General features: G+C 39.5%; 2 protein-coding genes across 3 annotated transcripts; both read right to left on the reverse strand.

Annotated features, from left to right (window-relative positions):
* Nucleotides 1-96: 96 nt before the first annotated feature.
* On the reverse strand, nt 97-2,410 carry LOC102300983 (cytidine deaminase). Its single transcript, XM_005918536.3, has 4 exons — nt 2,091-2,410; nt 1,161-1,272; nt 685-742; nt 97-445 (listed from the first exon to the last, which is right to left on the reverse strand). Exons 1-4 carry the CDS (start codon nt 2,275-2,277, stop codon nt 305-307), a joined length of 498 nt encoding a protein of 165 aa, XP_005918598.1. The 5' UTR covers nt 2,278-2,410; the 3' UTR covers nt 97-304.
* A 149-nt stretch (nt 2,411-2,559) lies between these two features.
* Nucleotides 2,560-10,553, reverse strand: LOC102300465 (trypsin). Of its 2 annotated transcripts, none has more exons than XM_005918534.3 (6): nt 10,376-10,553; nt 9,046-9,114; nt 7,711-7,861; nt 7,376-7,517; nt 3,446-3,703; nt 2,560-3,143 (listed from the first exon to the last, which is right to left on the reverse strand). In XM_005918534.3, the coding sequence occupies exons 1-6, from the start codon at nt 10,380-10,382 to the stop codon at nt 2,994-2,996; spliced, it is 777 nt and encodes a 258-aa protein (XP_005918596.1). In that variant the 5' UTR covers nt 10,383-10,553; the 3' UTR covers nt 2,560-2,993. The 2 variants fall into 2 exon arrangements, with proteins under 2 accessions (XP_005918596.1, XP_005918597.1); XM_005918535.3 differs by lacking the exon at nt 10,376-10,553 and adding an exon at nt 10,020-10,155.
* Nucleotides 10,554-14,871: the final 4,318 nt, after the last annotated feature.

The raw sequence follows: 14,871 nt of genomic DNA on the forward strand, positions 1-14,871 counted from the left end.
TGTTTGTGCTTCTTTTAACCGACACACATTGTTTATGTATCTACACAGTACTCATCATATACAAGCGGGCAAATGGTTGACTAATTGAGTCAGATGCATTGTTTCCACAGTATATTTTTAGCATCACTTGGTATTTAGAGTACACTTAAATATTTGACATTGTTTACATTTCAACAAATAATACAAGAACAAATATTGACCATAAATATAACTTCTGCTACATTACATCAATGCATGATCAGCATGTGCTTGAAGTACGCTGCGTGTCACGGACACTCGTGTGTTTTCGTACTAGAAGACTGGCTCAGTTGTTATTAGGAATGTAAGACACTTTCTTCTTGGTCAGGTCTTCGGGGCCAAAGGAAACTGGCAGAAGCTCTTCCACAGTCATCTTCATATACGAGCCATCAGGCTTTGACAAGTATACATCCCAGTTTGATCCAAACTGTAAACGGGGAAAGCAAAGGGCTGGAGTCTTACAGGATAGTCAAGTGTTTCACACTGAAATGTTTGTTTAATGACAAACTAGCACCTTCTAATGTGTTACACAGGCCACAAACAGGATAAATATTGGCTAGAGTGACGTGTGAGCTTGTCACTGTGTACTGTATACAATCACTGACTGGAGATTAAAGGTCCCTTTTAAACAAATCTGCTCCAAACCAAAATGAGCAGAGTTAATACCTCTCTCATGAACTGCCTGCAGCCTCCACATGGGGAAATGAACTGGTCACTCATGTCACTGAGGAAAGGAGAAGAAGAGTTTTGAATTGGCAAATAGTTGTTTTCTTTCTACATTTCATATAAGTAAAGCTCATGGCTTCTATTTAATATTAGGATTCACGGCAGAATTTCACATACTTAGTTATAGTATCACTTCTCCAGCTTTTTCAAGATTTGTGACTGCTAAGGAGAAGTATCCTATAGCCTTAACTCTTCCCTAACAAACAATATACAGACAAAAAAAGTCTTAACCTGGTTTAAGAAATAACATTGGTAGTCTGTCTGTGTTTCTTAAGGTTTAGCGACGTGCACAAAGACATGCAATGTGGAGTGAGTCATAGTCTCAGACTTTGCAACAGCAGGAAGGATGCCTGCATCTGTGGAAATGGAGAACTTTCCAGATTACTGTGTGTGTGTTAATTATACGTGCTCCTTACCTGGCAATTGCAATGGCCTTGAAACGTCGGTGCCCTTCTGACACTGCCTTTGCAATAACGTTCCTCTCAGCACACATTCCCAGATTGTAACAGGCATTCTCCACATTACAACCTGCCAAAGACACAAGAATAGAAAGGGATTGTTTTTGGCAACATGAGCAATAAACGGGGTTCTTCACATGGTAAAAAACATTCACAGCTGTTTACCAGCCTTTTACCCTCCCCAGACATTCCCACTGAGGGACACTTGCCAAGGTTTGTACAGTCCAGTGACACTGACCAGACTTTTGTGTCTTTGCTTTATTGTAGACAGTGGTCTGACATCCCTCTCGGTGCACACAGTGCCATTGAAGCAAGTGATAACCGAAGGGCTCCCTTAGCTCGCGGGAACGCTAAGATGTGTTCCTTCTCAGAAATGTGATTTAACTCAGTCATGTGGAATTATAAAAAGCTGAGGATGTAGAGCCACACGATAAATAATAAACCTTTATCTGAGCTTTCCGCACCAAGTCCAGACATTTGAACTGTCAGGTAATCATTAACACAGCGGACCAAGACAACTCAGAACAAACTAATGTGTAATTTCTTGTGCATTTCATTTGGATAAAACAAAAACAAAGGTAAGAGCTGGGAGGTTTTGTCATTTCTCACTCGTGTGTGGAGATCTTGCACCATAAAGAAGCAAGAATTGACTTGACTCAAATACAAACAGCATAATAATTTAGCTCACGTCTTCCTGTCTTTCACTATATACTTTTCAGGGTACAATTATGCTAAAAGTTACTTTTGTGTTTTGGTGCAACAGCATTCATTCAGTAAATAGTAGGCAATAATTTGCTTTTGTGTTCACCCCAAACCTAAAACCATTACCTTAAAGCTTCATATGATATACATGCATCTACTGAAAAACAAGTTTCACATGAGACTTACCTGTATGCACACTGTTGTCAAGGGTGAGCAGCGCAGCCCCGACTCTGAATTTGCTGTAAGGACAGTAGGTTTGCTCCTTCGCCTCGTGGGAGAGCTGAATCAGTTTTGCAACTGTCTCTTTGGAAACATGTTTAATGTCACGATCCTCAATATGCATCACCTCACTGTTGGACTGGGTTCCTGCCATGATTACGGTTGTATTTTCTAAGATTTCTTTTAAAGTTGGTGTGTGAGCCTGTTGTAGCTCAGCTTCAAATGTGAATGGGACCGAGGGAAAGGGGAGAGGGCACAAGCAGCCAATCACTCACCAGAATGTCAGCATGCTGTCATAAAGAAAGGAAGGTGTTGTCCCTTTGTGACTTTTGTGCAGATGTGACATGAAACCGGGGTTTGGGCAAGACTCTGACTTAAGTGTGACTCACCTGCCTGACCGGATTCTGAGGAAGTTTCGTAGTGTGTTTTAGTTTTAGTTTTAGTTTAATGACCGAAAAAAACACAGGTTATTCTCAGAAAATGTTTATTTAAGGTCCATATGTTTATAGTCAGTGGACAATAGAAGGTTTCAAAGAGCAAAAACAATTCCTGAAACAGACGTTATCCAAAATCTATGACAATGTTTTCATTTCTGTATAACACTGTAATATAACTGTAACATAAAAAAGTGTTTTTAGCAGAATGAATTGTAAAACCTGGTTCAGTTTGTATCATAACGGTGATATTCAGTCAGTGGGAATAAAAGTCAGTCAGGTGTAGATTCCATATCTGGGATTATATAAAAACAATTATATAAAAGATAAACATAGCATTTTTGGTCCTTCGGGAGCCATTCAAGTTTGTTTCTTTTTCTTCTTCTTTTTTTTAATCAAGGTAGAATTTTCTGTTAGCTAGTGGTAAGGATTGTTATTAGCTGTTCTCAATAACCTGATTCATCCATCCAATGTAGTTTCTGACCTTGGTGTAGACACCAGGGTAGTATGAAATCGCACAGCCAATGCCCCAAGATACAATGCCTTCAAATTTACCGTTACAAATAAGAGGTCCTCCAGAATCACCCTGAAAAAGGAAAAGAAAAAAAAAAAGATTTCAGGGTGTTTGTTACCTGATAGGACAAATTTTATTTGTTTATTTTTAAAGGAAATACAAAATATGCAAAGTCCAGCAACCATTAGAAGTGATATTGCTTTTGTTAGTGGGACATTGTTGCTGCTGTTTGGCAATTTAAAGTTTACCGCATTACTCCATTAAAAAGCAAAAACAAATGCAAAGTCATCAGTGTAAAATAGACAAACTGAAGTGTCCATTTCCAAGTCTTGTATCATTCTTTTGTATTTCATTTTTGTATTTACATATGTTACCTGACAGGAGTCTCTCCCGCCACTCCTAGAGCCAGCACAGATCATGTTGTTTGTGATCCTGAAGGGGTAGTAATTCCAGCAGCTGGTGAACAATTCCACCTCCACTGACCTCAGTTCGGGGGATAAACTCTGGCTGTACATCCAGGTAACACCCCAGCCACTAACTGTGCAAAGATTCAAGTTTTCCAGTGGCGGAGAGTTAGGGTCTGGCAACGAGGCTGGCTCGACCATGTCATTGATGATAGCTGGACGGTCCAGCTGACCCACAAAAAACAAATCCTTCTGTCAGTCAACATTGTCTACATAGCACACATAATATAACGTTCAGTCTATCATTTAACAGTGCCATATTTAGCCATAAAAGCTAGTTTTCTTCTGCAGTCCCTGCCAGGTTGAGAGAATGATTCAGAAAAAGGGAAAAGATGCAAAAGCATGTTAACACAATTATTATAAAATCACAGTTAGTGAAAACTTCAGATTATGACAACACATTTTATTAGCTAATAACTACTGTTTTATAGATTTGAATACAGAGGGTATAGTGGGTATAGAATCCCAACAATGTTAGATACTAAAATGAACTTTGTGGAAACCTTTACTGAAACTCGGTAAAACTTAAAGGAATCATAGTGCGAGGTACAGTAATGTGAAAAGGAAAGAGTTCTCCGGTAAAAACTGAGTACACCCTCACTGCTTCCATAGCAATTAAGAGGATAAGTTGCGGGCATGTCTGGAGCATTACATTTTAGACTCTCTAGGCCTCAGTGAGCATGTTAAATGTTAAAGTTCATGACAAACAAGCTATACTTGTTTCTACCCAACCCAAGTCATACATATGACTTAAGTTTGCAAAATAGACTCTGAGGAAACAACAAGACTTCCTGCAACAATGAAGATTTTTGGCCATAATTTCACAGCACCACGTGTTGCAAAAATCAAAGACAGCACAACGACCATGAACTCTTCTGTATAGCAAAGTATTCTAGAGTCACTGGCTTATGTACCAGGACAATGATCCCAAGGGCAGTAACATATACAACAGAGTGGCTGAAAATGAAAAGAATCGATTGGCCAGTCAAAGTTCAGACCTTAGCCTGACTGAAATGTTATGGCAAGACCTTAAGAGAGCTGTGCAGAGGGAATGCCCACAAAGTTCAACGAACTGAAGCAAAGTGGCAAAGTTAAAACATATGGTTTAATGACTATTATGGGTTTTGTTGCCACATAATAGTTTATGCCATTTGACACACTTGCATACTCAATCATCCAGGTAAGGAAATCCCACAAAATTGATTCTGTTCTGTAGGATTTTCAGTGGGAGAAACGTTTCATCGTGTATCCAAGTGACTTCTTCAGTCTCAGCTGACCGCAGGTTTCCCCAACCTTATAAACAGTACATTCCTATAATGACCGAAACTAGCACAACAGGCTGTGAGGTCAGTTTCATGATCATTAATATGCAAATTGTCATGACCATTGATCAATGTCCATGGATACTATTCACAGAGAGTTGAGGAATGACAGCACTCACAGCGTTGTAAGAGGGTGAATATTAAAGATCGTGACCTCCTGGTCCGTTGTTATTCAATGGGGCTAGTTTCGGTCATCAAACCTGCAGTCAGCTGAGATTGAAGAAGTCACTTGGATGAGTGACAAAAGGTTTCTGCCTCGGGAAATGCTATGTCCAGACGAACAGAATTGACTTTCCGTGACTGCTGGAAAACATTTTATTGTTGGCTCAATGAGGGATTCATCATCAGTCAGGAAATTATTAAAAGAGCTCAGCAACACAATTACACAATCCTCTATAAAGGACAGATGTAATACTAAATAAACTACATAGGTAATTTTGTTTACCAGGTTAAAGACTTTTCTTCTATCTATTATCTAGAATGGAAGATAAGGGAAGGGAAGGAAAACTACAGGAGGAAGACAGAAGAGCAGCTGCAACAGTACAACATCAGAGGGGTTTGGAGCAGCCTGAAGACAAGCTCAGGACAAAAACCAACCCCCCAGGCTGCAGGAGATTTGGGGTGGGTGACCTAAACAAATATTTTAATAGGTTTGATCAACCACCCACACCTCCCCCAGCATAGTCCCCCCTGCTGCAATCTCCCTCATCTTCAGGGACTGCCTGTCTTTCATCTCACATCTCTCAGCTCCCAGCCATCACACCCACCCCAGGCTTCTGTGGACTCCAACATACACCACCCCTCCCCCAAAATCCACTCTATCTATCTCAGCACTTCAAGTGAGGAACGAGCTTCGCAAGATCAAGGTGCGGAAGGCTGCAGGTCCAGATGGCATCAGCTCCAGGGTCCGGAGGTGCTGTGCAGATGAACTGTGTGGCATCCTAGGTTATCTGTTCAGCCTGAGCCTGTTGCTGGGCAAAGTACCACAGCTGTGGAAGACCTCCTGTGTGGTACCGGTACCAAAGACCTCCCATCCCAACGACCTCAGCAGCTATAGGCCAGTAGCCCTGACATCACATCTGATCAAGACCCTTGAGAGGTTGTCTCTAAACCATCTGCGCCCCCTGGTGAGGTCTTCATTGGATCCGCTGCAGTTTGCTTACCAGCCTGGCATTGGGGTGGAAGATGCCATCATCTACCTCCTGCACCGAGCTCTGACTCACCTGGAGAAGCCTGGAAGCACTGTGAGGATCATGTTCTTTGATTTCTCCAGTGCTTTCAACACCATCCAGCCACGACTTCTGAGGGACAAGCTGGAGCTATCAGGAGTGGACCACCACATGTCCCAGTGGATACTGGACTACCTCACAGAACGCCCACAGTATGTGAGGACACAGGGCTGTGTCTCTGATACACTGGTCTGCAGTACGGGGGCCCCACAGGGAACTGTGCTGGCACCATTCCTCTTCACCCTCTACACTGCAGACTTCTCCATCAACTCCCCAAGCTGCCACCTACAGAAGTTCTCTGACGACTCTGCCATAGTCGGCCTCATCATAGGTGAGGACGACTCAGAGTACAGACAGTGAACTCTGGACTGGTGTCAGCAGAACCACCTGCTGATCAATGCCGGGAAAACCAAGCAGTTGGTGGTGGACTTCCGGAGACGCAGACCCACCACACTGACACCGGTGAACATCCAGGGAGTGGACATCGAGATAGTGGACTCGTATAGGTACCTGGGTGTTCACCTGAATAATAAACTGGACTGGAGCCACAACACTGATGCTCTTTACAGGAAGGGTCAGAGCAGACTCTACCTGCTCAGGCGGCTCAGGTCATTTGGAGTCCAGGGAGCGCTTTTAAAGACCTTTTATGACTCTGTGGTGGAATCCGTCATTTTTTACAGTGTTGTATGCTGGAGCAGCAGTTTATCGACAGCTGAGAGAAAGAGGTTGGATAAACTCATCAGGAAGGCCAGCTCTGTTCTGGGATCCACCCTAGATCCAGTGCAGGTGGTGGGAGACAGGACTCTGGCCAAAATAACCTTTCTGATGGACAGAGTCTCCCACCCCATGCATGTAAATGTTGCTGAACTGCAGAGCTACTTCAGTGGCAGACTGCTGCATCCTAGATGCATGAAGGAGCGTTTCCGCAGGTCCTTCCTCCCTGCAGCTGTACAATCAAAACTGCTCCCAACAAACATAGATGTTTACATCAGCGCTGTAACTTGCACTAATCAACTGAACAACTACCACCGTTATAACTACTTTTCTCAGTTTATATGCACTAACTTATTGGAAGTTACATGTCTACTTTTTAATGCACGGGTACAATAGAAAATCTGTACTTTTCTAATTATTCTAAATATTCTTAACTATTTAAACATCTTTAAGCATCCTGCTCTGTTTGCACACTACAACCTGGGTGTGCCACTTATCTGTACCTCCCATTCCAAGGTAAATGTCTAGAAACAGTAACTATAAATCTTGAGGTGTTAGTCATGGCTGTCCCTTACCTTAAGCAGCATGATATCATTGTCAAGCATCCAGTAGCTGTACTGTGAGTTTTTAACGATCAAGGAGACGTTGAATATCTGCTCCAATCCATTCCACTGGGTGAGACTGTGCTGACTCAGGACTACTTTAATCGTGTGACTCCTACAAGAGGGGAAGACATGAATAATTGTTCAGCTGATCAAAGACACACAAAAGTTGTCCAAATATTTAAAAAGGAATAAATGTATTAATAATTATAATGATAGCACAAAACATTGATGTGCTCTGTATTAACATATGAATGCAAGGTTTTGATCAGTGTCTGTGCTCCTGATGTACAGCTGCAGTAACTTACGCCCTCCAGCAGTGGGCAGCAGACACCACCCATTGCGGGTGGATGAGGGTGCCTCCACAGAAATGGGAGTTGCTGTACAAGAGGGAGGCTTGATATTTGATGGTGTAAGGGTTTACCAGTGTACCCCCAATTATTCTGTTCCCATATGCACCTAAGATACACAGAGACAAAGGATTATGTCAAAGATCCCATTCACGATACAAGCTTAGTCTATATTAAATTTCCTTTTTTTTTTTAAACATAGCTAGAAACCGTTTGAAAAGGACAACACATCAAATTTAGGAATCTAGAGATTATGTATGTTTCTTTTGAAAAAACAAAAAACGCTGCAGTTTTGAAGCTAACTTCTCCCTATTCAAGGTTTTTTTAGAGGCTTAGTAGTTGAGCAGGGACACTGCCATGTTTTTTGTTTCACGATGTATCAGACATTTCACAGTGAATACAGGTCTGAAACTTTTTCCAGAAGACTGATGTTGCTACAAGACATGCAGACTGTGTTTGGGATTATCTTGCTGAAATAATCAAGGTTTAACCTGATAAGGATTTTGTCTGGCAGCATTTGTCTTTAAGCACTACACATGTGTGTATTATCCATGTCATGTCAGGGTCTGGGATTCTGACACAGAAGTTAACCATCTCCTCTTTAGTCCATGATTTCAAGGGTTTTTCTGATTTGCCTCAGTCAGGCTGAAATAAGCTCTGTTTGAGAGAGTGTGCCAGTGTTTCAGTATTTTTTATACATATAGGGGTATTTTCTTTGCAGTGACCCTCCATGTTCACAGACAGTGGCTTTCTCCAGTGTCCATGAGCAAAATCAGACCTGTTTCAATGCAGTGCTGTCAGACTGCCTGATGATTGTGGCCATTAAATATGGATTTTGCATTGTTTTTGTATTTTTTTAATCATATAATGTACTGTAAGTATTTTTATGTTGAGAAGACATTAAACTTAAATTGTAGCCATTTACTTGTACAGTTTTTCACAGAAAGGTGAACTCCTTTGCATCTTTAATTCTGAAAGGCTCAGCCTCTCAGAATTAAAGATGTTTATACCGCTCATATTACTGAATAATTCAAATTGTTGTACAGTGTCCCATTGCCTCTTTTGTTTTTAATCTTTAATTGCAACTACCTTAGCTTTTGTTGCTGGCATCGAATGATAATTCTCAGTTTCAGCATCTAGAAGATGGTCTTTGAATCGTATACTTTGAAATTTCCTTCCCACATTTCCCACTGAGCTTTTATTTGAATTTTGCAAAACATCCAACTTTTTGGAAACCGGATTATACCTGAAGTCAGATATTGCGTAACTGTGTAGTCAGTGTCATCGACTCACCTGTTAGTTTAGCAACAAACAGGAAGGCCATTAAGAGGTGGCAGGACTGAGCCGGGTTCATCATAGTAACTGGTGCAAGAAGAAAAAATAAGCATCAATGGTCAGTATCACAGATCACAAATACATGAAGATGTTTTGTAGAGTGGAAAAAACAGACATTTTAATCTCATACGCTGTAAATTATAATCTGCACAGACTAATGAGGTAAAATCATCAGTTTGATTGAAAAATTCTGGTATTATTTTGCACAAAACCAAAAGCCCTAAATAGGAAACTCATGTGACGTGTGCGATCATTTGTAACCAAACACAACACAAGGTTGCAAGATGGTTTCACAAACATAATGACCAAATCAGTCCATGCACAGGCAGACATTAGAAACATGCCAACGCATATAAACGCAATTTGTTGTAAGTTCCTAAAATTGTAAGTGTATCCACGACCCCACACACACGAATTAAAAAAATACCAGAGCTAATAAATTATATGTATCAATACATCAAATAAAGTTGTTCATACAGGCTGCATTAGCACTCTTACTATCAGCATCATTTACTAACTATTCATCACATCTTAGAACTTTTATCTCAGAGTTTTGGGATCTATGTAGCGTAGTAGAGACAGTATCAATACACAAACACACAACACACACGTACAAAAAGCTGCCAAGGTACTCAAAACCTCACAAAGGGAAATCTAGTCTCAACACATGTCGTCTGTGGCAATATGAACTCCTGCAAAGTTTGAATTTTATGAATACAATGGTGCAGTGAAGTTATGGGCATTAACACAGAAGTCATTCATAAAGTTTGTCCAAGTTCTACATTTAAATGGAGTCATTTGAACTTTTAATTAAAAATAAAGAAAATCCAGATTAAGCTTTACTTTCTTATTACACAATCAGCTGGTACACTGCCATTAATTCCACACCCGCGCTGCTAATGAGCAATACTATATAAGCAAGGCTTCCTCACCTTATTGGGAGTCGAGTATAAATCCGCACAGCCTGGGACACACGCTCTAACACAATCCTCTCACACCGAGACAAGTCTGAGAACTTGGGCCTCTTTTATATTGTGTTCATACCTGTCACTCTCATTATTCCCCTCCGTGATACACCATTTATCTAAATGTCTCTCTCTCACACACAGAAAGGAGAGTCTGACCTAGTACAAGAAAAAAAAGACATCCCCAGCCTTGTCTTTCATTACACCTTTCTTTCTGGGGCCTTTGTTCTCACAGCTTCAGCCTATTGTCTAGTGGTGGAGACAAAGTATTGCTGTGCAATGGTGAAACCCAACAAGCCAGAGAGATGATAAAATACACCTACCAGACATCTTGTTAGTATATCCAGTGGTGTTAGAGAGCGCAGGACAAAAGCACGAGTATGAGGACTGATATCAACCTGAGATGTGGCAGAACATATAACAGCATTTATTCTTTACCTGGACAAGGAAAAACGTATTCTCAGAAATTGCGTTAAACTGAGATGAGCGTGAGAGCATTTCCGTCTGCTTCCCCCTGCACACACAGGTCCACATAAAAAGACACCATCGTCATCTTTTTGTTCTAAAACACTTGCAGAGCGATATGATTCAGTGTTTGCTCTAAACTGTTCTTCTGGTGTTTTCTTAAAAAAGGAAAATGTAAAAGTTTTGGTGGTAAACCTTTTAAAACGTGTCACATTTTCAACCATTAGGACCCAACATTCTCAAAATGTTTTTAACAACAAGTCTGACTCTTATGTAAGCTTGTGTAATTGTCAAGTGTTTGCACATATGGCCAGTTTCTAATGAATTAACCTAACATCGATGTCTGTGGGAGGAAGCCAGAGTACTTGGAGGAGAACCTTTTCTACTGACCACTCTTTTAGCCATACATTCGTACAGTGTTTTAATTTTGACAGATTATCAGATTAAGCGATTAACAGATTAAGCGAACATGCATGTCTTTAGAATGTGGGAGGAAGCCAAAGTAGTGGAGAACAGTGAGAACATGCAAACTCCAGGTAGCCACCAGGTTTCCAGAACCTTTTTGCTGTGAAGCAACAGCACCACTACAGTGCAGTCCTAGTATGACAAAGTTTATTACCTGGGAAAATAAAGCATGCAGTGAGTATAGTCACTAAAGTTTACCAAAGGGGTTTATGGATGGACAAGCAGACGAGTTTAAAAAGAACAATTTCTTACCTTAACAGCTCCCCCACACCACATCTGTAAAAAACTGCAGGCTGTTCTGTTTTTGTTGGCAAATCTTAAATTTTAATATTAGACAAACATAACCGCAGTAAATACAAAACATATTTTAGATTATTTCATTTATTAAAGGGGGAAAAAAGATATCCAAATCCACATGACCCTGTGTGAAAGTAATTGCCCCCTAAACTAAAAACCACTACTTGTGCCACCTTTAGCAGCAAAAACTGGAATGAAGCATTTGCGATAACTGAGAATGACTCTCTCACATCAATGTGGAGGAATTTTAGCCCACTCTTATTTGCATAATTTTTTTTTTTGTTCCAGGATAAACGTACAGTTTTTCATTTTACTTTTTGTTTCATTTTGGGGGGGGGGGGTTGGACTTGGTGGTGTGTTGCTGGTGCATTCAGGGCATGAACCAATGGTCGGACATTCTCTTTCAGGATTCTGGTCGGCTTAGGGTTAGCCATTTGTGGATAATGGATCTCACCGGGATTCACTAGAGTCCCAAAGCTTTTTCCATGCTTATAGATGGCAATGAATTTGTTTATCATTTGTTCCTGACTTTCTGTTGATCGTGGCGTGATGAGTTTCTTTTTGAGATCTTTTACCCTGCTTCACTTTATCAGACAGGCTCTGTTTAAGTGATTTCTTGATCCAACAGGTCTGGCAGTAACTAGGCCTGGGTGTGGATTGTGAAATTGAACTTAGCTTTCCAAAACATGCAGTTAATTTGTGATTTAATGGTTGTTTGATGAGCTGAAACACGTAAGTGTGACAAATATCTGAAAAAAGAAGAAATTAAGAAGGGGGCAATTACTTTTTCACAGCGCGCTAACATTTTGCAAATGTTTTATAATTAAAAACAAACTTTTTCATTTTCGTCATCATCCTTCAAACATCCTTTGAACAATTGATTCAAATGTTGTCTTGAAAACATCGTAACAGCTTATGGGTAATGTTTTTTAGTGTTGTAGAAATGTTCACTGTCATAGCTGAGAAATCAGTGCCACAGCCTGCCTGTGTTGATTAGCCTGCTCGAGCAGGTATACATTGTATCCTTCCTCTCATCTCCTCCCTGAGTTTTCTCTTCCCAGGTGTCATTCTCATTTAGGTTCCCAGAAGGGTTTTTTCCATTCTGAGTTCCCACACTGTGGAGCATTTCGTTTGCAGGCCATAACCTCCATATAGTCTTCACTCCCCAAGGTGTCATTGTAACTGTGAGGGTGAAAGGCGATAGCATGCTCAGCTCTCCCTCAGGTGCAAAGCCGATGCGACAAACAGGGTTTCTTTGTGTGTGTTTGCGACAGAGCAGGACAGATGACTTTGGCAAAAGTACATGCACAGTATGGATAGCTTAAAGAGGAGCATCTGCATAAATTTACATGGCAAAAAGATATTTGTGAAAATAATACCTAATTCGCCTACACTGCCAGGCACAAGTGATGATCAGTAAGCTCAAGTACTGAGAAAGGTGAGCTTCTTTAATGGCAACTTGAGGCTGTTTCCCAAAGTGAGTCGGTCCCATACAACGTCTGTAGTTAATTGTCACGGACTTCCACATTAAAAGGTTCAGCTTCATAAATAAAAATTGTTTACAGCCTGTCTTTTATTTCCATAACTGATTGATTTTAAATTTAAACTTCATATCAACTAAAACCAAAAGACCAGTGTTACTTTTCTCTAAATATTCAACTCGCTTACACAGCGAAATCCATGGATCCATTAACTGTCAGAGTTAAGACTGAATTTCAAACAATTCAAATTCAGTGTTGTTGTTGTTGTTGTTGTTTTACAACTGTACTATGCCCTCAAATCGTGTCATAGAAGTCAGATAAGATTATACATGCTTGAAAAAAAGGCTTCACATTGAGGTCTTATGTCTATCTGATTTAAAAATATGAAGTCTGATGGATTTCTGTGTGCTGATATCATCAAGGGTAAATATTTTTTTCACCATAAATCCACACTACATTGAATTTGGAATTACTAATCATCCTTATGTAAGACTCCTCTCTAGAAATTTTCATTGCATGTCTGCCAACATTTAAAAGATTTATGACACAAAAGTCACACGTAACACAGTTGACAGGAGGGATTAGGAGAAAAAGAGAATCCTTTATTTAAGATAAAGGTAGGTGTTTTTATAAATATGAAGCCTTTCTCTCTTCAGCTTCTCAGTAGAGGATAACCTTATCTTCCCAAAAGATAAAAAAAAAACTATCTATATATAACTATATGTAATACTGCAGTTGTAATGCTGTAATAGCAATGAAAAGAGAACGGAGCACTTTGCAGTTTTCCAAATGTAATTGTCATGGATCAAATGACACAAACTTCAGTAGGAACCCATCCTTTCAAACCACTCAATCATATCAAAACGAGCCATCACATCATTGCTTTGTTCATACAAGTATTGCACATGGTTAATCTGGTAGAAAAGTGTATTTATATACTCAGTGTAATATATACTGTACCTAGAGAATATAAGAGTGGTTAGTTCCATTACTTCTAAAAATATCATGTGAATTGCTTGATTTTATGTAATTACTATGTAAGAACACTTTTTTCATATTGTACAATATAAACACTGCTACTACTACTAATAATAATAATAATGAACTATGACAATGGACTCATGTTTAAATAAATTAAAACAAATTTTCTCTAAACTGTTGAAACAATAATATATAAAACAAGCATCCAAGAATATAACAGCATTTGTACCAACAATGACATGAGAGAAATACTGAATTAGAGAGGAAGAAACTTACCACACTGAATTTAAAATCACCTCAGATGAAGGAAATGAAATCTTTCGATGTTTGTTATGTATAAACATTCAATTTTTATCATTTATGGAAAATGTCACAAAAAGTGTCAAATGTACTGGGAGAAAATTTCCAGAACATTTTTTGCTTTTTCACGCATTTTTTTACAGTGCAATTTAAAGCATGTGAATGAATCAAATAGTTTTAAAAACACATTTCTCATGTTTTAATAATTATTTTAAACAAATAATGATGCAAAAACATATGTCCTGGTTTTAATTTAAAGAGTTGACATTTAGCAAATCAGACACTGGGGGGGAAAAGGTTATAACAAAACATTTTCTACCAATTCCCTGATTTTTTCTATTAACGAAAAAGAAATACGCCCCAATATAAAACTGATCATTGCTTGAATTTTTTTGTAAAACTGATAAACACAACCAGTGGGAATGAAATGTATGTCTAATTATATGACGAACGAGCTAATTTACTCTTTCATAACACCTGTACAAGCTTAAAGTTGACGTTAGCCGAGGCCCAACAAGGAGCTGTATTTGGTAGCTGTCTGCTAGGCTTCATTGAGTGAGCTGAACTGGACCTCTTTACTGTGATGCTTTTTTAATTAAATCAACTGATAGGTAACGTGTGGTAACTTAACACTCTGTCCTCTCATTTAAGCATAGTCACTGGCTCCAAATTATGGAGGTGGGAAGAACCATAAAGCTATTCAAGGCTTTAAAACTAAGTAACTGTGTGGTATGAGGGTGGCTTTGTCCATCTTTTGTATACCGTCAGTGGTTTTATCTCATTAGTTGAACTGACCTCTTAACAATGCATTTATATTACCATTGTATTAC

The sequence above is a fragment of the Haplochromis burtoni genome, unplaced genomic scaffold (genome assembly GCF_018398535.1).
Source record: "Haplochromis burtoni strain Fernald_Lab_line unplaced genomic scaffold, NCSU_Asbu1 Contig_32, whole genome shotgun sequence".
NCBI classification, from domain to species: Eukaryota; Metazoa; Chordata; class Actinopteri; order Cichliformes; family Cichlidae; genus Haplochromis; species Haplochromis burtoni.